This window comes from Labrus mixtus, chromosome 16 (genome assembly GCF_963584025.1).
Source record: "Labrus mixtus chromosome 16, fLabMix1.1, whole genome shotgun sequence".
Lineage (NCBI taxonomy): Eukaryota > Metazoa > Chordata > Actinopteri > Labriformes > Labridae > Labrus > Labrus mixtus.
This window is the reverse complement of record NC_083627.1, coordinates 7,319,032-7,341,067: the sequence shown is the minus strand read 5'-3', so window position 1 is coordinate 7,341,067 and position 22,036 is coordinate 7,319,032. Positions and strand designations below refer to the sequence as shown.

Here is a 22,036-nt window from a genome sequence, read left to right as displayed (position 1 = left end):
GAAGTGACGGCTTCACTCTGCCGAAGAAGAAACATTTCTGCCCCTTCAGCTCATTCTAAAAGCTGCAGGAAGTTTTCAGGAGTTTTGTGCTAATGTGAAAGGACTAATGATGATACGATTTTTAAAAGGAGATAAATTACTCATCAAACATTTCTTGGTTTATATTAAAATAAAAGTGAAACAGTATGCAGTGTGGACCGAGTCTGTTCATGTTTAGGATAAAAACTTGATCCATGTTTAAAGCTTTCCTCTATTTGACCTGTGACCTGTGCAGCTTTATCATCAGGAACATTTATTTTTCAAAATATCAGATTTGTTCTGATCTGTCCCGTGTCTTAGCACAGATTACATTTCACTCTTTATCTACAACAACAGGGTTTTTGGAGGTTTGGATTATAATGCCGCTGTATTGTCTCTTAGCTCCGCCCACTTCCGACTCCACCTCTTCACGTCCCAGCATCCTTTGCAGGTACAGGTGCGTCCTCGGATTAACCTGCCTGCAGCCCAGACCGATCTCACCTGAAACACTGAACACTCAGACTCATGAGATTAAAAAAAAAAAACATGTTTTATTGTTCCTCTTAAAAACTCAAACACGCTCATTCTCTACCTGTTGAACAGGTGTGTGTCTGAAGGTGAAGTGTTCACACACTCAGTCTTTGTTTGACCCTCTCCAGGACCCTCTCCAGGAGACACAGGACAGAAAGTTCACTGAGCTCATGTTTCCTCTTCCTCACCGTGAAATTCAACTTTTACAAGATAGACTTGTTTTTTTTGAGTCAGCAGAAACTCAGACGTTAGAATTCAGACGTAACCCTGACGTTGTAAGTCGGGTTAATGAAGCGTTAAAGCTCACAGGTGATGGGGGAGGGGTTAATGATTAAAGGAGCAACAGAGTTTCACACAGACGGGAAAATTCACCTCTGCAGCTGTTCTCTGTGTTAAACAAGAAAACACGATAATGAAGAAATTAACCTCCGAGGAGACGATCACATTTGTTTTTTTTAAAGGTGGGATTAATCCTCAGGGAGAAGTCTCTTTAGCCACGCCTCCTCCAGAGTCCAGGTGTGTGTGTGTGTGTGCGGTGTTAGTCGTCTGGGTGCCGCAGGGACAGGTACATGTTGGACTGAAGGAAGCGGGGGTAACAGTCCAAGTCCAACAGGGTGTAGATCCGTGCCTGAGCGCGGGACAACGAGGTGTGGGAGGGGGCCTGCAGCAGCTGGAGGGTCAGCTCCCGGGTCTTACTGTCCAGGTTCACCTGAAACAAAGTAAAGCCGGGGACAGGGAGGGGGGGTGGAGGGGGTGTAGCTTAGAAAGATTTCCTCATAACATCCACGACTGCTGGACTCAAATCTCACTCCCAGTTTGATGATAAGGGTTTAATTTGTTACCTGTGGGTGTTACATGTATATGATGTATAGAAGCAGACAGGTGTGCACCTCTCTGGGTGGCGATAAAGCTTCATGTCACAGGTGAATATGTGAACAGGTGTGCACCTCTCTGGGTGGCGATAAAGCTTCATGTCACAGGTGTATATGTGAACAGGTGTGCATGCCTCTGTCCTGGTGAGTGTGTGTGTGTTTTGCTCTCCTGGTGATAATAAAGCTCAAGTGACAGGTGTGTTTATGTTCTATGTTCACAGGTGTGTACCTCTCTGGGTGCTCCGGGCTGGATGTAGGTGCTGATGATGTCTCGTGCTCTCCGCTGCATGGTGAAGTTGTTGGACGACTGTTTGTACTGTTCACAGGCCAGGTAGAACTGAAGGTTCTCCTCGCTGAACTCTGAGCGCAGGAACGTCTTGAACACCTGGACACCGGCTGAGGAGGAGGAAGATACTGTGACATATTGTAGGTCTCAATATACAGATTGCCTCCAGGGGGCAGAACGCTGCAGGGCTGCCTGTGGTGGAATTTCTGTAGTTATTTAGATTCTAATGTAAAGATGTCATTAGGTTTATTCACTGTTCTCTAATGTCAGTCAGACCTGACAGAGCTCAGTTGTTATTAGAACACCAAGTACAGCTTAGAGAGTGTCAACTGTTTTTCCTGATATCTGCAAGGATGTTTGGTAGACTTATTGTCCGCTCCAGTGTTATTGACGTCACAGTTTAGTCTAGGTGGGTCAATGTGACACGACCCTGATAATGGTAATGTCTTTTAGGATATATGCGATGCCTTTCGAAAAGTTCGGCAGATGTGATTGAGCAAGACACGAGAACAGAAGTGTGATGTTGAATCATGTCTCCTCATGAGTATTCTTCTTATGCATAAACTTTCATCAGCGTAAGCCATCTGAGTCAACTGAGTCTTAGTGTGTGGAGTCAAGTCTTAATCGTTTCCTCAACACTGCCAGGGGAGGGTTGCTCTCCAGTGCTGGGAGAAGAGAGCCTGATGTAAGAACAACAAGCCGTTGAGTGCGCTCTGCAGACTTCTCCTGTGATTACTCCAACATACGTTTACCTCATGATCTGAAACTTTGCCGACGTTTAGTCTGAGCATCCAGCATTGTGACACTATATGTGAGTTTTTAAAATGGGGTTCTGCGTCATCAGGTCAACTTCAACTTTTAACTTTTGATCATTGCACGTCACCAACAATATTAAAGCTCCCGTGAGGAGTTTGTGTCTTGTTATTAAACAGACTGAAATAATTACTGATGGATATTTATGAGCTAAAAAAAACGTATATATAAGACCATCAACTAGAAGGTGGATTATTCCTTTAAAGTTACTTTTAATACTTGAAACAAACGTCTGGTGCTGATGTCGGATAGGGCGATTAAAATCACGCCGCAGAAACAGACTTCACAGTGAGCGACATGTTGACTGATAACACACAGCAGGAGGAGAGCGCACACTTCAGCAAAGATTTATCTGTTCATCAGCAGTGGGCGGGACTTCCCGTGTGTTATTGTCGTGCGGTATTTGACACAGTGATGAGCCCAGTCGCACAGTAACAGCAGACGTGATGCCAGTCGCTGATTGCTGTGATCAAAGCACCTTGCAGACCGGGGGAAACTTCAAGTACAAGTTTCACCACGCACTGTTGGAAGATCCTGATAAACACTCGGGTGTTTTCAGGTCACACCTGATAAGGATGTGACACACACACACACACAAACCATGAGGAACACATTGTGATTTACACCTGTGTGTGAGTGTTTTCTATAGATAGCAGCAGCTCTGCTCTTTATGACTCAGCACACAGAAACAGTGACGTCTGTTCACAGGTCAACAGCTCTGAAGGTACAGGTGAGCTCTGATAGAAACACAGACAAACATACACACACACTAAATGTCACAGTGTTCACATCAGACATTTCTGCAGGGCATCAGCTGGTGATCTCAAAGGTACTGATGTAGGACACAGATTTTCCTCGCGGGGTTGGCAGGGAACATGTCGGGTGAAGTCGGGGGTGAAACTTTAACATTTAAAAAGGAGATTTCTGTGTTTTTATGAATTAACAGGTAGACTCACTCTGACTGGCCAGCAGGGCGTTCAGAGACTCCGCCCACTTCTCCAGCTCCTCCATGCACACCTTCCTCTTCTTACCGTGTCCCACCTGAGACCACTGGTGCATGAATTGCAGCCGAGACCGCCGCTCCACCACGCTGAGCCGGAAAGGGAAGGCAAACGTTGGTTGATTAAATGTTGGTTAATTATTTCTCTCCAGTTTTGGTGAAGCAGGACGAGCAGCCGTACAGTTAGGCATTATGTGCTTCTCACCTGTCTTTGTGTTCTGGGTTGAACAGGTTGGAGTTTGAGGAGTGAGGACTCTGAAACGGAGAGCGCAGAGGTAACATCTGTCGTGTTTAAAGTTTTTATCATACAAAGACGTACCGCTGCAGCACACTTACTTTCAATCTTAACATGAAACGAAATGAGAATTTTTAAACGATGAACCAATACATCTTTAAATATTCTGCAGATATTTCAAGATATCAACAGGGAGCCTTCGGCCTAGCGGTTAGTTTGCGTGCTTCATGTACAGAGGAAGTCGACATTACTTGTATTTCATGTTTATTTTGTATGAAGAAAGTAAATCATCGCCACACACGACAGTAATCATAGTCTGAAGCCTGAAATAGTCCTGAACAAAATCCTTCACATACTTAGCGATGCACTACGTGTGTTACTGGAGGTCACCACTAGAGGGCACACCAGAGAGCTCAGGCTGCACGGGATGTGTGGGATATAAACTACAGTCATGGAGACACTCGAGGAGGTTACTGATTTATTTTGCTGGATACAGTCAGATATCAGGGAGAGAGAGAGAGAGAGAGAGAGTGGGGAACCATATGTGGGACAGGAGCCACAGGTTGGATCCGTCGTGTGTGTGTGTGTGTGTGTGTGTGTGTGTGTGTGTGTGTGTGTGTGTGTGTGTGTGTGTGTGTGTGTGTGTGTGTGTGTGTGTCTCTCACCGGTCCAAACAGACTCTTCAGGTGAAGTTTGGCCGCAGACAGTTTGTCTCTGCGGTGTCCATGTGTGGACTTCAAGGAGTTGGCGGAAGAGGAGGGAGACGGGTGAGGCGGGTGTTCCCTCCCCATGCTCTCTGTGCTCCCCTGGTTGTCGGGGGCGAGCTGCCCGTCACTGTACGCCCTGCAGCCCTCACTCATCACCCGCAGGTGGTTCTGTTTATGTAACTCGCTCAGCTCCTCCACGCTCACGCTGTGCTCCTTCCTCAGCTCCCCCCTCCCCCCTCCATCCGCCCCAACAGGCTCCAGGACGGTAGGGGTGTCCCTGCCACTCCCCCCATCCAGCCCGTCCTCCTCCAGGTGAGGCGTGTAGGTGCCAAAGTCACGCGTCCCCTCATCATTCGGGTTTTTCAGGGCCACCTTCTTCCACGGGAGAAAGTCCAGATCAAGGAGGCAGCCCTCAGAGCTGAACCTCCTCATGATTGCTGTGAGGAGGAGGAGAAGGAAGAGGAGGAGGTTAAAAAAAAGTTATTTTTGTGTTTCTTTTCACACTTGCACAAACTTCATGAAATCTTCTAGGAATTTGTCCAGGTGAGCTGCATGCATGTGTGAACGCAAACAGTCGACTAATTTTACTCCCGACGTCTGTCCGCCAGCCCGCTCCTAAATTTTGAGATGAGATTGGGGGGGGGGGGGGGGCTGCATCAGGATGAGCCAGAAAATCTGGAAAATTCCATGCAGGCAAGAGTCCTGAGGGGAGGGGGTGATGATGTGATATCTGTGGACCCGTTCTTCTTCTTCTCCGCTCTTTAGTCGATAATACTAACTTGTCTAACATGTCAAAAAGCAACATTTCTTTTTGTAGCATTCGACTCTGTTGCTTCGTCCTCCACTTCTTCCACGTCATGTCTCCCATCTGACTTGTATAGTCTCCCGCTGTGAGGTGCATGAGGATCAGTCTGTCTGACTTTTTCAGGAGTGCATGCGTGAAAGCACACAGAGAGCAGGCGATGTGACAATGTCTTAATTGTACAAATATGTTGGCAATGTTTCAAGGTATTTGCACAATTTAGACAACGTGCAGGAATTTCCCTGCAATATTTCATAACTGAAATCGGGAAAATTACCAAATGTTGGGTGCCTGAGACTTCTGTGTTTGGTGTTGTTGTGGTATTGAAACGGGTATGGATAGCATTTGATTTTGTTCTGGTATCTTTTTGAAGGTTAAAACTCCATCGTGACGACCCTAATCTCCTCCACTAAATGGGACGCAGCCTTCAGGAACAAACTCCCAAATGTCTCTTAATGCATGAACACACCCCAAACAAACTCACACACACACATTCTCAGACACACACAAACTCACACACACACATTCTCAGACACACACACACACACATACACACACATTCTCAGACACACACACACTCAGACACACACACACACACACACACACACACACACACACACACACACAGGTTAAATCATTTACAGAAGTGTCACATTCAGCTGTTCTGCCTCAGAAGGTTCCTGAATAACTTTGGCTCAGTCTTGTTTTTAATGTTTGTGGATCATGAATAAAACTAATGATGTGAATCTTTTCCACACACACACATGAAACTTTCTGTGTTTTTCTGTAAGCAGCAGTCTGTAGAAATCTTTAAATAACTAACTGTTTGCTAACTGACACGTTAACATTTGACCTTTAAAACACAGACATCACCTGCTGCTGCGAATGTCACGATCACAGAGTTAAGAAGTCAGGAAACGAGCAGAAATACTTTTATTAAGTAAGTCAAAGTGAGCTCTGACTTTATGATCCAACCTTTCTGCTTCACTTCTTTTAAAATGTTGTATTTTACTTGATTTAACACTTTCTATGAAATCTAAACTTTAACTTTATTATTGTGATTTGATGGGTTTTATTTTTCTAATGCTGTGAAAAGCATGTAGTGGACTTCTTGCTGTTTCTCTTATGTTTCTCTTATGTTTTAAGTGTGTTTTATTTTGAAATGTTATAATAATTACGACACTATCTCCCTGTTTTTATGTTAATCTCGTCTGTATTGGGTTACTTTGAGCCCACGGTGCCTCATTGTGAAGCACTTTGAGCAGTTTAATGTCATTACAATTAAACATTTAAACATTTATTTTCTCTATCTGAACTGATTCTTTACACAAAAGCAGATACTTACATCAACACTTTAAATGTTCTGGGTTATTTACATCCTTAACAATTAAAACTTATCTACGTTAAATTGGCTTCAGGCAGGTAAATGACATGAAAGTTAAAACTTGTAAATCTGTTTGTATAACTCACTTTTAAGCGCTTAAACTCAGGTACAAACACTCAGGTGAAACATTATTTACACTAAGACTAAAATGTCACGAGTTTTAACGTGAAATCAAATAAGGACTTACCGCCCAAAACGTTGTCTTTTTGTGAACACTTTGAGTTTGAATCATTGCTCACTTTGTATTCTCCTGGTGGATCAGAGAAGCTGAACATGACAAACTCTGACTGAGCTGTGTTATGTTGGATTGTTTAAGAATGTGACCTTTAATCGAACTACACTGTCAAATACGACAATTTAAATGGATCATTAGGTCGCTCTGCTGTGATAATTACCTTCAGTGTGTGTTTACCTGTTTGTCCTGCAGGTGTTAAACTCTCTCCATGCCAGCCTCGTTCACTTCCTGTACAACGGGAACATATGCACGCGCTGACCTCTCAGGAATCCAGAATACAGAAGAAGTAAAAAAAAAAAAAAACCCAAAAAACCGATTAATCCAACCTTAGAGGATCCTGCTTCGGTCTCACCGCGTCTCAGAGCCACAGAGCTGCTCTCTCCTGTGCTCCAGACACACAACTGCAACAAAAACAGCAGCTACAGCAACCTGCCCGCTCACATTAAACCCACAAAGACATACACACACACACACATACAGAGACACACACACACACACACACACACACACACAGAGAGAGACACACACTGCAGGAAAAGTTTCTGCTCCTGTCACAAGAAATACACACTGACCGCTTCTGCTGCTGCCACACCTTCACCGTGTCTGAACAAGTCTGTGTGTGTGTCTCTCTCTCACACACACACACACACACAGTCATAATGTGAGGTGTGTCTTGGAAAACACGCACAACCCACTGCAACAAGCCACAGTTCACAAAGCGCTCAGTGTGTCAGAGCACAGACATGTTGAGCTAATAATAATATATACAAATTCTACCCCCTACCTTTTTTTTGGACTATAGCTACCATTATAATTCAGACGAGGCTACTAATAACAAAAATAATATTAATGTTGTTCATATATAATTTAAATGTTCTTATTTGTCCTGTATATTATTTTTTTAATCAAAATAATACATTAAAATTAACTTTATAAGAGTTTTCCACAAAAGCGCTCAGGCACGACACGCACGCATGTCGTGACGTCACGCGGGTCCTGTCTGTGACGTCGCATTTGGGTAAATCAAGTTAGTTATGAAGCTAGCGGTCGCGCTCATTCATTAAACAAGAGTTTCCGTTAAATTAAACCGGCCTGGGTTGCGGGTGACCTGTGGGCACGTGTGGACCTCTATCCGGATCCACACCGACCGTGTAGGAACGATCTAACCCGGGATAGATCTGATATTTAGCTCTGTTAGCCTCCCGGTACCTGGGATTAGCTAACTCAGCTGGCTAACAAAGCTAATAACAACAACATTGGTGTGGAGCTGTCAGTTAGCAGGTCAGTTAGCCTTTTACTCTTAACACATTAATCTGTTTAAATGCGGTTAAATGTTACTGACATTATGACGCAGCTGTAACTCTGCTCCTTTTGACTGTATTAAATATATATATATATGTATATTATATAAACGCTCAAACAGTTTAACATATTAACTGTGACACCGGTGTATCGGTGTAACGAGTGACCGTGCTAACTGATGACTTTCAGACGAATGCGTCGTTTTAACAACAAGCTGTTGAAGACGTAAAGTGTTCCAATGAATGCATCTTTCTTCCATTATTTATCATAACGTCAGACACTCATCTGACCTGTCTTTGATTAAAAACTGAACAACGACAACAGCTGCTTGTTACCAAGACAACCACAGACGCGTTGACTGACAGTCACCACTTAACACGGTCACTGGTTAATCCGAAACACCTGACATTTGACGATGATCAAACGATATATTGATACTTGTTTGGACACAATGACAACTAAACTATAAGACTCGGGGCACCAGTGTGGGGTAATGAATTGTTTATAAATTAACATAAATTAATAAACACTGGATTTGTGTGTTCTTTCTCTTATTTCTTTCTCAATCATTACTTTGCATACATACTATTATTGTAATTATTGTTACAACAATTATTGATGCTGTATTATTATTAGTACAGTTGTAATATACTTATATTATGACTATATAGAATTGCCTAATTGATATAGGGATGTATTGGAAGTACACTTGCTAAATCTATTTAAGTATATACATCTACATTTTCTCTAGTTATTCATGTATTATTATTTAATTTTTTTGTCATTATTATTTATTTATATGTTTTTGTGTCTATTTGAAACACACCACAAAATGTTCATGTTGACAGTGGATTTGCTTGTAAAGTTTTATGGTTTCCTAATAAACAAATCTTACAATTAAACAAAACAAAAAAAAAGGCGAACTCCTGCACAATGTCTCCGTTCATCACTGAAAGGTTGTTAACATATTTTAGCATTTTTTCCAGTGATAATGATACAGATTAGACTTGCATGATGTAAGAAAAACATGCAATGTTCGATAACACTGTTTTATATTACAATAAATACAGAAGAAAGAGTGCATATTAGCTATAACTCCCAACTATACCCAGTTTTTTTTTACCATAATGAATGTTAATAACTAAAAGCAGGTTTCTTTCTCCATTAAATTGGCACCAATTAATCTGAGGGTAGCCGATAGCTGGCTAAAGCTTTAAATTAAAAAAATGTCTTTGTCGTCGTTGTGCTGTTCAGAATAATCTTTACTGAATGTTTCACGTACAGGTGAACATGGCGGAGTCCAGCGGGCTGATCGAGGTCACGGTGAAGACTCTGGACTCTCAGAGCCGGAGCTACAGAGTGTCAGGAGAGGTAACGTTAAGCTGCTCTGTTTCTACTTTCCTACCCCGCTGGTTCTTCCTTTCAACTTCTGCAAGCTGAATGTGTCTGTGGTTGTCACAGTAACTGTGTCATAGTCTAGGTTTGAATTTGAATGTGAAGGTATACTCAACAGAAGTGTCTCTAATGAAAAACGAAACAGATTTTCTAGGCCAGAACACTTACCGTTTTCAACAGCTGTCGTCACTACTTCAGCTGGACGTCACCGGTTAACAGGGTCACAAGTTAAACCGAAACACCGGGTCAGTGGTATGTGTGTGCGTGTGAGTTAGTGAAAGGTGTGTTTTTCTCCAGCTCACAGTGAAGCAGTTTAAGGAGCACATAGCTGCATCAGTGGAGATCCCTGTGGACAAACAGAGGCTCATCTATCAGGGCCGAGTGCTGCAGGATGAACGCACTCTCACCGAGTACAGTGAGTAACACACAAACACACAACAACAACAACAACAACAACAACAATAATTCACACAACGTAATGTTGTCAAAATGTAAGATGCATAGATACTTTTTGATACCACATGTTTTAAAACATTTTAATCGTTGTTTTGTTTTGATGATTGAGTCGACAGCCAAGTGTCTCATACGGTGAGCTGAGTGTCTCCTCTCGAGTCGTGAGCCAAGTGTCGTACACAAACATGCTCTGTTGAAGTGCTGGCTTCTCTGACAACAATGCAGCAGCCAGTATGTCCTCCTTCTAACTTTAGATTCTGGTCCTGAATGATCTGGATTTGTTTGGACCAGAGAAGGTGGGCGGTTTTAAGGCACCCCCACATTGCCGTTTTGGACGCCCCTCGGTTTGCCAGATATGAGACCAGTTATCAGGTCAACAGGTGTTGCAGCGATGGAAGCGGGCAAGAGAACTGGTTCAGATAGAAGTGATTGTACCCGACCTAAAAAGCCTCTGCATGTTTCTAATCAGATTTCATATTTTCACTCTCTGTTTGTGTTTCCGTCAGATGTTGACGGGAAGGTGATCCACCTGGTGGAGCGGGCCCCCCCTCAGGCATCCATGACCGGTTCAGGGGGGGCAGGTGTTTCCTCCGGGGGAGAAGAGGGTGGAGTCAGCATGAGCAGCCACGCCTCCACCTCCTCGCAGCATGCACCACATGACCGCAACGGCAACAGCTACGTCATGCTAACCTGCCCGTTAACATCATGGACCCCCAGCAGCTACAGGTGAGGTGCAGGAGATGGAGGGTGTGTGTGTGTGTGTGTGTGTGTGTGTGTGTGTGTGTGTGTGTGTGTGTGTGTGTGTGTGTGTGTGTGTGTGTGTGTGTGTGTGTGTGTGTGTGTGTGTGTGTGTGTGTGTGTGTGTGTGTGTGTGTGTGTGTGTGTGTGTGTGTGTGTGTGTGTGTGTGTGTGTGTGTGTGTGTGTGTGTGTGTGTGTGTGTGTGTGTGTGTGTGTGTGTGTGTGTGTGTGTGTGTGTGTGTGTGTGTGTGTGTGTGTGTGTGTGTGTGTGTGTGTGTGTGTGTGTGTGTGTGTGTGTGTGTGTGTGTGTGTGTGTGTGTGTGTGTGTGTGTGTGTGTGTGTGTGTGTGTGTGTGGGTAAGTTTGATACTCCATAAACTGCAGTATGTGTTTGTGTGTTTGTCTGCGTCAGATGTCGATGCAGCAGATGATGTCAGGAGTCGGTGAAGCTGGAAGGAACACCCGAGTCAGCAGCAGCTCCGGGGTACCAGATCAGAACTCACCCTACCTCTGTCATCCCTTCACACTGAGTATAACTGTGCAGCTGACTGAAGAGTGTGTGTGTGTGTGTGTGTGTGTGTGTGTGTGTGTGTGTGTGTGTGTGTGTGTGTGTGTGTGTGTGTGTGTGTGTGTGTGTGTGTGTGTGTGTGTGTGTGTGTGTGTGTGTGTGTGTGTGTGTGTGTGTGTGTGTGTGTGTGTGTGTGTGTGTGTGTGTGTGTGTGTGTGTGTGTGTGTGTGTGTGTGTGTGTCTCTTCAGAGTAACGGCTCAGTGGACGTGCAGATTAACGTGGACCCGGCGGTGCAGAGTGAGTCCAGGGTGAGGCTGCAGCTGGCTGAGAACCTGCTGAGAGATGCCTGCTCCCTGATCCACAGGCTGGAGGTAAACACACACACATACACACGTAGACATACACACACACACACACACACACACACACACAAACACACACAAACTGCACTTTGTGGACTTTGCTGAACATGATGGAAATAATCACGCAGGAAGACAGTTTAAACCTTATCCCTCTGGGAGACCCTCAAAAAACCGACTGCGCCTTACATTCCAGATTTTACGACACATACATACTGATGATGTTCCAACACTTCATGACTCAGCAGGTCAGAGATAATCTGCAGAGCAAGTTATAGTTCTGAGGAAACATTTACATGGATTATGATACTCCTGAGTTTTAATTCATTAAGTTTGCTCCATTAATGGCACTACATTTCCCATCATGCTTTGACTGATGCATTCGTGTGTCGTAGGGAGTTTCCGGTGATTCACAGCCAGGCGTCCCTCCGTCCTCTTCCTCACCGCCTCCATCCTCCTCCTCTTCCTCTCCTGATGGAGGAGCTGCAGCCGCACAGCCCACGGACACCAGCTCTGCTCCTTCCTCCTCCACCTCCACGCAGACTGAGGGAGCAGCAGGCGGCAGCAGCAGGGGGTCCAGGTCAGTCAGCATGTGGACTAGGACTGTCACAAAACCAGAATTCTACACTTAGATATGATTCTAGTAAAAATCAAACTTTATCAATGCACAGCAACTAAAACAAAAGTCCTATGCGTCGAATGTTGGGTGTGTGTATGCTTGTGTGCCTGTGTGTGTGTTTCCTCAGCCACCCGAGCCCTGCAGAGTTTGTGGAGGTGCTGTCAGAGGTGAGGAGGGTGGAGGAGCGGTTACGGCCCTTCATAGAGAGAACACACTCCATCCTGGGAGCAGCAACATCTGCAGACTACAACAACAACGTAAGAGCACACACACACACAAGCACACACACACACACACACACACACACACACACACGTATGTAAACAGACACATGTGGAGCTGATGAAAACATAAACACAAAGTTAAATCATTTTACGTTAAACGTTGGTCACAAATCTCTCGGACTAAACCATTTGCCAAATCGCCGTTAAAAAAAACCCTCTTTACATCACCGATATTCCTCGTAAACACACAAGTCAGACGTCGTCTTCGCACGTTCTCTTCATGTGTTTGTGTGTTCACGTTCAGACTCAGGAGAGGGAGGAGGATCAGCGCGTGCTCAACCTGGTTGCCGATGCCCTGCGTCTCCTTGGCAACACCTTGGTCGTCCTGGGCGACCTGCGCTGCAACCTGGCGAGCTCTCCTCCTCGCCACCTGTACGTGATCCGACCGATCACCCACTACTCCCCGCCGGTGCTGGTCCAGACTGGTCTACCTCACGTCCCCCTCCCAGTATGTCCACAGCAGTTGTTTTTTTTTTATCAAGTTTTCAACCTATTCAATCTTAGACACACACACACACACACACACACACAATTTATCACAGGAAGAGCAGTGGTTTCCGAGGCAACGGTTAATGGAGATCTGGATACATGATGGTTTACTGATTGATTCATGAATTTATTCTAAAAGGTTGATTTCACTTATGGATGTGAAGTCTCTCCCCTCACAGAAACAGACAGAATGACATCATCCATATGTTTTGATGACATCTCACACAGATGATGTTTCCGATCATACGATTTGTCACTCCACCTCTCTGCAACAGATCAATTTGGGTACGACCGTCACCATGACGTCCAATGGCAGACAGGCAGCTGAAGGACCGTCTTCCCACGCTGCTGGCCAATCAGATCAGCAGGCTGCAGGCCAGGCCGCGCCTCCTCCGTCTAATGTGACCAATCCTCAAGCAGGAGCTGGAGGACCCCGAGTGATCCGGATCACCCACCAGACCATGGAGCCTGTGGTGATGATGCAGATGAACATCGACGGTACGTTGGATTAGAATTGACGAGGGAATATATACTTCTGGGTACTTCAGCTCTCTCACACACACACACACACACACACACACACACACACACACACACACACACACACACACATACGAGGCTGCTGGCTTAATGTAGCCCGAACATTTTTACATGCAGCAGAGTTTAAGATTTTGATTAAGCATCAGACAATATTCTGTGTGTGTGTCTGTGTGTGTCTGTGTGTCTGTGTGTGTCTGTGTGTGTCTGTGTGTGTGTGTGTGTGTGTGTGTGTGTGTGTGGAACAGGTGAGTCAGCTGCTTCCTCTCAGGCTGCAGGTCAGACTCATGCTGCAGGTACAGGACAGACAGGTGAGTCCTGCTGTTAGACATTTTTTCACACACTACATTAATTGTACACACAGCAGTTTTAAGGACACACACACCCCGCACTGACTCCTGCCCCCATTCTCCCTCAGGTCTCCCCCCTGAGTTCATGCAGGCCATCGTGCATCAGATCTCCCAGCAGGCAGCTGTCATGGCTGCTGCAGCCTCGGGGGGAGCCCCCCAACAGGTCACACCTGGATCGGCACCCAGCACTGAGGGCATCAACCCGTCACAGCTCCCCCACCCAGCCCAGGCCAGGGTGGTCATCACCAGACCCTCCTTCTCCCCCCATCTCCCCCCACCTGTTGGAACCAGAGGAGCCACAATCAACCTGAGAGCCACAGTGCCCCCTGCTGGCCTGCAGCACGGACAGGTATTTCCCTCTCTCTCTCTCTCCTGCCGCTGTGATTAAAGAACACAGACTTTTAAAAAGTGTTGTTAGCATGTTAGCTCGTTGTTAACATGTCCCTCCTCTGCTGCAGGCTCCTCCTCTTCCTCCCTCCTCCCTCACTCAGATGATCAGTGGTCTGGTGGGACATCTGCTGACACCGGGTCACACAGGTCGGTGTTCACTCTCTTGGTGCTTGCACACATGAACCAAACTCCTAAAGGGCACGATCACACAGAGCAGCGTCGCTAGAAAAGCGTCACTCTGGTACCCTGTGGTTGTTAGGTGCTCTTTCTGCTGCTGTTTAAAAAAACAAACTATTGCTATATTAATTATTCTACTAATAAACTGTTCTCTGACAGGTGACCACATGCCCTCCTCCTCTGACTCCTCCACGTCTCCTAACACCTCCTCTCAGACCTCCACACACACCACCAGCACCACCTCCACCGCGCAGCCAGCAGAGGCCTCTGCTGAGGGGAACCTGGCCCAGCTCCTGGGCTCTCTGCTGGGGGGGTCGGCAGGAGGAGGAGGGGGGGTCCCAGGGTCAGGACAGGCCCCCTCCATCACTGTGACTCTGCCAGGGGGACCGGGCTTCTTCCAGGGTCTGTTGGACTACAACCAGGTGAGTCTAGGTGGAGAAAAGTGGGTGGAGTCATGATGAGTGTGTACTGACAATAAACGTCACATAAATGGAGTATTTCTTTTAACAACGATAAGATAAGATAATACTTTAATGATCCCCAGAGGGGGAATTTAGGCGTTGCTGCAAAGGAAGTCAAAATACTTTTCTGTTATTTACAGACAGTGAACCGTTTCCCTGCAGCTTTGGATGATTGTAAACAAGAAGTAATCCAATATTTGATGCCTTGAAATTTTATTTTTTGTTGCCGTAATATCAAAACAGCTATAGATATTGTTTTACTAGATACTGAAGTTTAAAATTCTGATATTGTAAACCTGATCAGAACCTTTACTACTACTTTGAGACCAGTTTGACAGATGTTAGAGAGTGTTATCACACTGTGTGAGACATGAATCCTGAATAATTTGTTCACAGCGAACTGAGAGAAAATCAAACTGATCTGTAGTGAAGCAGTGAGTGACTGTGAATAACTCTGCACACAGAGGAGCACTTCATATTTACATTCCGTCTCATTCTTTTGTTCCTTCCAGCCATCTGTCAGTGCTCCCGGAGCCCCGCCCCCTTCTCAGCCTGTTGGCCCCGACCCCACTCAGCCTGCCAGCGGTTCGGAGTCTCTGAGCCCCGAGCTGTTCACGGGCATCGTGCAGGGCGTCCTGTCCACCATGATGAGCTCTCTGGGAGCTCAGCAGGGGAGCGGAGAGAGCATCGCCCAGTTCATCCAGAGACTGTCCCAGACCAGCAACCTGTTCACCCCGGGCTCCGGGGACGCCGTGGGTGAGTCACGACGACGACGTTACCTCTAATGTGTAGCTTTCCTACTTAGAAGAGACCAAGTGACGACCTCCAGTGTTGAGGAAAGAAGCTAACACTGAGGTGTTTAAAAACTGCAGTTCCTCTAGTGTCCACTTGAGGCTGTCTCTAAAAGTTAGTCAATCCCCACAGAGCCCCGAGTTGAAGAGTCCAACTTTACAGCAGACATGTTTACAGCCAGATACAGCTTAATTTCTCTCTTATTTATATCCAGCTCACCTGTTTAAATGATGTTAAGGCTTAGAGTTACATCCGCATAATTAGAGGCACGGCTGAGCTGACTCACAGGTGGATGCGTTGTAGCTGTTTGTCAGGAGGCTTAAGTCGGGCGACCCCTGTACAATTTCAGGCTGATGTAGACCCGATTTTTGAGTCTTACAACTAATTTTGACGTCGGAACGAATTCCAGCTTGATCATCGTTTTTAGATGTGCAGCGTAGACTGACGCACGGCGACTAATCCCGGCCCGATCAGCTGTTTCCGAACAGTCAGATGATTTTCTTACAAATCTTCACAGCTCGCACAGTCAGAGCAGAGCCTTGATTCAATTCCCCAACTGGACTTTGGACAAACAGAATCTGGACTTTTTTTTTTACTGATTGATTGTGCCTGCACAAACTGACAGGCAGTGTCCTAAATGAATGCGGCAACAGCAAACGGGGGCGGCCACACGTCCATGTTATGGAGTAGACTCCAAACTGAAGCTCGCTGTCTTTGTTAGTACTGATGTTCTGTGCGTGTGTTTGTGTTCCTCAGGGTTCTTCGGGGACCTGCTGTCTCTGGTGTGTCAGCGGTTCTCCATGGTGGACATGGTTCTGCTGCTGCACGGGAACGCTCAGCCTCTGACCCGCATCCAACCCGAGCTCAGAGACTTCTTCACCGAGCACTACCTGCAGGGCCGAGAGCCCGCGCAGAGCAACATTAATGTAGGGATACACACGCACAGAAGCCACACAGAAGTTAACGTATCTGTCTACTGGTACTCAGGGTTTTAAACAGCTGTCATGTCCTCTGTGAGGATTTTCAGAGGGGTCGTTCTTAGACAAGCTGTTTTGTCTTCTGTCACTCGTTCAGTTACATTTCTGCTCTAAAATTTACAAACTGAGCCTGAAAATAATAGTTTGCCAGGCGTTCTTTCTGTGTGTCACTCTGAAGGACTGGGTCGTAAAAACCTTATCGTCTCTTTCATGTAGTCTCGACGATAGCCCCCTTTTCAGACCGCGGTAACGAAGCGCCGCCATCATTACAGCTTAAGACATTCTTTGTGATTCTGCAATGCCGTACGGTGTCTAAGTCTGAATTGTTTCCTATTGTGAGATCCTCTGATGTGTTGTTGGTGATGAGGTGTTTGATCAGCTAATTATTCTCTCTCTCTCTCTCTCTCTCTCTCTCTGTTCAGGCAGCAGCCGAGGAGCTCATTAACGGCCTGGAGGAATACATCACTGACAGCTTTGTAAGAATCACACAACACATACACAACAATAGAGTCCATCTGAGGCACATCTACATCTGTTTGTTTACGTGTGTGTCTCTGTATCAGGGCTTTCACACCTGCACAAAACTGCTGAGGGTGAGCTGCATGTGTGAACGCAAACGGACGAAATTTTCACCCAGACTTTATCAGGAGAATTCACCTAAAGCGAGTGGGAGGGGGTTTTGATCAGTATGTTCTTCTCCACTCTTTAGTTCAGATTGAGATTCTGTTCAACTACACGTAGCATTGATAAAAAGACAAATATTCTCATTATAGCGTCGGATAGCGGACTCTGTTGCTTCCTCCGCTACTTCGCTACGTCCTTCTTTTTACGTCATGTCTTACCTCAGGAGACCCCCTGCCCCCCCCGCCCCCCCTCCTGTCCGTCAGGGATAGTCTCCCGCTGTGAGGTGCATGTTTGAACAACCAGTTCAGGAGGATTTTGAGGAGCAGACCTCCTGAAATTATCTAGAAATTTTCAGGAGTTCATATGTTTAACGTGTGTGTGTGTGTGTGTGTGTGTGTGTGTGTGTGTGTGTGTGTGTGTGTGTGTGTGTGTGTGTGTGTGTGTGTGTGTGTGTGTGTGTGTGTGTGTGTGTGTGTGTGTGTGTGTGTGTGTGTGTGTGTGTGTGTGTGTGTGTGTGTGTGTGTGTGTGTGTGTGTGTGTGTGTGTGTGTGTGTGTGTGTGTGTGTGTGTGTGTGTGTGTGTGTGTGTGTGTGTGTGTGTGTGTGTGTGTGTGTGTGTGTGTGTGTAGTCCTCAGTTACAGTCAGAGAGGGGGTGGACATCGTGCAGACCAACCTGTCGTTCCTCAGACTGAAGTTCACTCAGATGGCGTCTCACATCCTGCACTGCTCAGGTGAGAACAGGTAGAAAGGCGGGTGTTACCTCTCTTTGATCATCCTCTGTTTAATATGAGTGTTTGATATTTCTCTTCAGCCTGGAGACAGTATGTGGTTTACACGCTGGTTAACTCCTTCAGTCTCTCCTTGTCTCTGTCTTCCTACAGATCACACATTCGGGCCCCGCCTCCTGCTGCTGTGCACTCAGGGTCTGTTTGAGTGTTTGGCTCTGAACCTGTTCTGCCTGAGAGGAGAGCAGAGAGCGCTGACTGCTGTCATCAACCACCGCATCGTCAGTATAAAACATATATATATATATATATATATATATATATATATATACACAGCGTTGCAATGCCCTGCTGAAACCAGTTTACCGCCCACCACCAGGGCTGCCATTTTTCAATAAAACTACTTAGAACGACCCCCTCCCCAACTTATGATTAAGGACCGACCTATTTTGTTTATATTTTTGCCAGAAACACAGGTCTATTAATTTCATCAAGCTCAAGTGCAACTCTCTTTATATTTACAATTTTTACCTGCAGACGAGAAAACCCGTTCAGAGCTCACAGACGTTCCTGATACAGAAATATTTGCGAGCCAGCGTGGAGAGTTTCGGGTTTGTAGTGACCCTGAGTCTCTACACCGAAGCAGTGGGGCTGCTGTCTGCAGAGAGAGGAATCTTGCTTTCGTTTTTGCCACAGCATTACTGTCTTCGTTTACTGAGGTAAAGAGTGCATGCAATGGTTTTGAAGTTACACTAAGAGCGCCCTCTACTGGATCAAACTGATAGGCTGTATGAATTCAAACGGCTCGTTACAGTTCGAATGTGAACTTTCTTCTCCAGGCTCGAATGAATGTTTGAATTTGGAATAAGAATTGACGCCTTCCCCACCACTAGAGAATATGTGTGTGTTTACTACCTGTACTGTGTTCATGCGTTTCTGTAGAGGAGGATGTCTGCAGAGGTGAATCCCAGTTTGGTGAACTGGCTCACCAGTATGATGTCTATGAGGCTTCATGTGATTCTGGATCACAACCCGGTCACTGAGGACCAGATCCAGCACTACGTGATCTACACACAGGTGATCACCAGGCTCTTGAATCACTGAACACTGACTGGTTAATAAATACAGTATCGTGTATCATTATAATTTTGAGCTCCAGATCTAAATATCGAAGCGCTGTGGAACAAAACAAAACCTTCTCTGTGTGTTTCAGGTGAACCAGAGGACTGAGGCGGAGGTGGGCCCCCCCTCACAGAGTCTGAATGTGGAGGTGAGTCTGACTCTGAGAACCTTCTGAATCTTTCTCTCAGTTCGTCTGGAATTTATCGTCACAAGGTCCAAACCAACAACATAGTCATGAAGGGAACTTTTAAAATGTAAACTCGTTTAATTTGAAAAGTGCAGCAACAGTCCAGGTAGGAGTCTACAGGTAAGGTAACTCATGTCCACCCCCCCTTTCACAGATGGAGGAGAGTGTGTCCCCCTCAGAGGACGGCGGAGAGAGAGAAGCACTTTCATCAGACCCTCAGCGTCATGAAGGGGCCGTCCCAGCGCAGGAGGGGGAGGAGGAGAGGGAGGTGGTGGAGACATGGGCAGCAGCGGTCCCACCTGTAAGAGATACACACACCTACACACGCACACACTGTTTTTCTGTGACGCCGGTCGCATGACTGAAAGCTAACAGTGCGATCCTGTGTTTGTCAGGAGTGGGTTCCCATCATCAGACATGACATGCTGTCTCAGAGGAAGATCAAAGCCCAGCCCCCCCTCTCTGACGCCTACCTGCATGGCATGCCGGCCAAGAGGAGGAAGGTGAGAGTCAAACGCACACACTCGCACACACAGAAACTGAGTCCTGACTAACGAGAGAACATCAGATAGTTTAAGTTGATACATACCAGTGTGTGTTCAGCTGTAATGCTCCATGTGCTGCAGACGGTGCTGAGACGATTGTAAACGATGGAGTCAAAGCGTAAGACATAAAGACATAATTTATGAATCACCTTATGCACACTTTACAAGTCAGCTCCACTTGATAGCTAAGGGGGGCTGTGGGTCGTCTCTCAACTGGAAGGTCAGGGGATTGTCCTTTAGTAAGACACTTAACCCCAAGTTGCTCCCACTGCTTCGTCGGCGGCGTTTGAATGTGAATGGATGGTATTAGTTACTTCTGATGGAATCTTTACTCAGCAGCCTCTACCATCAGTGTGTGAATGTGTAGGAGTGACCTGTGGTGTAAAAGAGCTTTGAGGAGTCAGAAGACGAGAAAAGATTTATACAAGCTCAAGTCCATTTACTATCTACAATAAGATAAAGCTGTTGGGTTACAGAGACAGGCTAACCGTTTCCCCCTGCTCACAGTCTTTGTGCTAAGCTAGGCTAACCACATGTACATGAGTACATGACATGTTCCTTTCATGCAGAGCAGTCAGTGGTGTGTTTGTGTCCTCAGACGAGTCAGAGTGACGGCCCTCAGCTGTCTCTGTCGGACGCTGTGAGCCGAGCTGCTCGAGCTGCCGGAGCGCTTCCTGTCACCCCCCCACACAGCCTGCAGGGGGAGCTGGAGAGCCCTGAGCTGCAGGAAGAGTACACCCAACAGGTGAAGTTGTCTGACACTGATGCAGAGATCACATGAAGGCAAATAAAACACATTTGGACTTTAACATAAAATATACACAGACTCGATATAAAGATTCTCTCTCTCTCTCTCTCTCTCTCTCTCTCCTGCAGGTGAGGAGTGACATCAGTGAGCGAGTTAGAGATGATCCGGACTACAACTCCCAGAGGTTCCCGAACACACAAAGAGCTTTCTCTATCGAGGACTCGTAGTCCTCCACACACCTGATCCGCAGACCTGACGCAGAGAGGAACAAGTCCAAGATCTGAACTCTACTAATAATCCCAACCTGCAGACTGCGGACCCCTCTGGATCATCCCTCGGCTCCTAGACTCTGACAACGGTCTCTGTGATGATTCAGAGAAATAATCTCTGAGAATAAAAAAGCAGCAGCAGAGGATGATAAATTGAATCTGAGGGTCTGATCCTCAGCCGGCCTGAAGAAGTCTGATCCTCCTCAGATCCAGAATCGTCAGAGGACCAGGTCCACAGTGAGGACTGAAGCAGACCCAGTCACAAAACTGTGAGAATAAAATATATTAAATCATCGGAGAATAAAAAAAACAGATCATCGAGTCGTAACAAAACCAGAACAAATGTTGTAAATAAGTCTCAAAACATGATGAGAATCAACGTTAAGAGAAGTCATTTTACTGTGACGGTAAATTTATGTTGCACTTAAAAAAGCTGCTAGTAAGTCCTTAATCTGAGCTGTATCGTAATATTATTAATTATAATGTTTCATTTAGAATAATGTCATGAAGAAGACAAATGTTCTTATTGTACAGAGTGAAAAACCAAACTGTATAAAAAAGGTTGTAGGAATAAAAACGTGAAAGAGGTTGTAGCTTATGTCATATAATTGATATAATTATGTAATATAATACTTAAATATAATTACTGTATAGTTACATAACAGGGTTAAATTATTATGTGAAGATTTAATGTTAAACTTTCTTTGAGTGTTGTTCCTATTAGAATAAAGTTATTCTGTGAACATCAGAAAAGATGAATTCATCTTCTGTGTGTTTCTTCATATTGTTATTTACAAAGACGACATCAGAGCCCAAAGCTGGTGAGACTCCTGTTCCAGGACAGAAAGGTAAAGGTCACATATTCTCCTCTTCAACAAGTTAAAATAAGTCTTAGCGCTCCCAAAACCATGTGTGTGAAGTTTCTTGTTCTAAATCCACTCTGATCCTGTATTTGAATATGTCTATAAACCCCTCTATTTCAGCCCTGCTCAGAACAGGCTGTTTCTGTGTCTGTACCTTTAAATATGTAAATGAGCTGTGTCTGACCACGCCCCCTCTCTGGAAGGGCTTGGGTCGGCTCTGGCTTTCTCGCTCCATGCC

The 22,036-nt window shown here is 45.6% G+C and overlaps 2 protein-coding genes across 4 annotated transcripts; one reads left to right on the top strand and one right to left on the bottom strand.

Moving 5' to 3' along the window:
- Window positions 1–146: 146 nt before the first annotated feature.
- si:ch211-152p11.4 (regulator of G-protein signaling 18) lies at window positions 147–7,529 on the bottom strand. Of its 3 annotated transcripts, none has more exons than XM_061060576.1 (7): window positions 7,044–7,529; window positions 4,421–4,899; window positions 3,726–3,775; window positions 3,477–3,610; window positions 1,651–1,817; window positions 611–1,258; window positions 147–519 (listed from the first exon to the last, which is right to left on the bottom strand). In XM_061060576.1, exons 2-6 carry the CDS (start codon window positions 4,892–4,894, stop codon window positions 1,088–1,090), a joined length of 996 nt encoding a protein of 331 aa, XP_060916559.1. In that variant the 5' UTR covers window positions 4,895–4,899; window positions 7,044–7,529; the 3' UTR covers window positions 147–519; window positions 611–1,087. The 3 variants fall into 3 exon arrangements, with proteins under 3 accessions (XP_060916559.1, XP_060916560.1, XP_060916558.1); XM_061060577.1 differs by having other exon boundaries at window positions 7,061–7,529; XM_061060575.1 differs by lacking the exon at window positions 7,044–7,529 and adding an exon at window positions 6,836–7,034.
- Window positions 7,530–7,764: 235 nt separating this feature from the next.
- On the top strand, window positions 7,765–21,694 carry bag6l (BCL2 associated athanogene 6, like). Its single transcript, XM_061060560.1, is given in 26 exon segments — window positions 7,765–8,164; window positions 9,470–9,556; window positions 9,878–9,995; window positions 10,540–10,716; window positions 10,719–10,759; window positions 11,184–11,255; window positions 11,529–11,651; window positions 12,035–12,219; window positions 12,386–12,515; window positions 12,787–12,990; window positions 13,307–13,529; window positions 13,817–13,879; window positions 13,987–14,267; window positions 14,377–14,455; window positions 14,645–14,907; window positions 15,459–15,702; window positions 16,495–16,664; window positions 17,138–17,191; window positions 17,968–18,070; window positions 18,221–18,345; window positions 19,007–19,141; window positions 19,278–19,334; window positions 19,528–19,674; window positions 19,769–19,876; window positions 20,517–20,663; window positions 20,795–21,694. Coding segments are annotated over 25 exon segments (3,429 nt in total). The 5' UTR covers window positions 7,765–8,164; window positions 9,470–9,475; the 3' UTR covers window positions 20,894–21,694.
- The last annotated feature ends 342 nt before the right edge of the window (window positions 21,695–22,036 follow it).

Coding starts and splice junctions, on each gene's coding strand:
- si:ch211-152p11.4 (XM_061060575.1), bottom strand. CDS start 6,923: ATGTTCAGCTTCTCTGATCCACCAGGAGAATACAAAGTGAGCAATGAT. Junction 3,611..3,725: donor AACCCAGAACACAAAGACAG/GTGAGAAGCACA, acceptor TTTCCGGCTCAG/CGTGGTGGAGCGGCGGTCTC. Junction 1,259..1,650: donor AGCCCGGAGCACCCAGAGAG/GTACACACCTGT, acceptor ACTTTGTTTCAG/GTGAACCTGGACAGTAAGAC.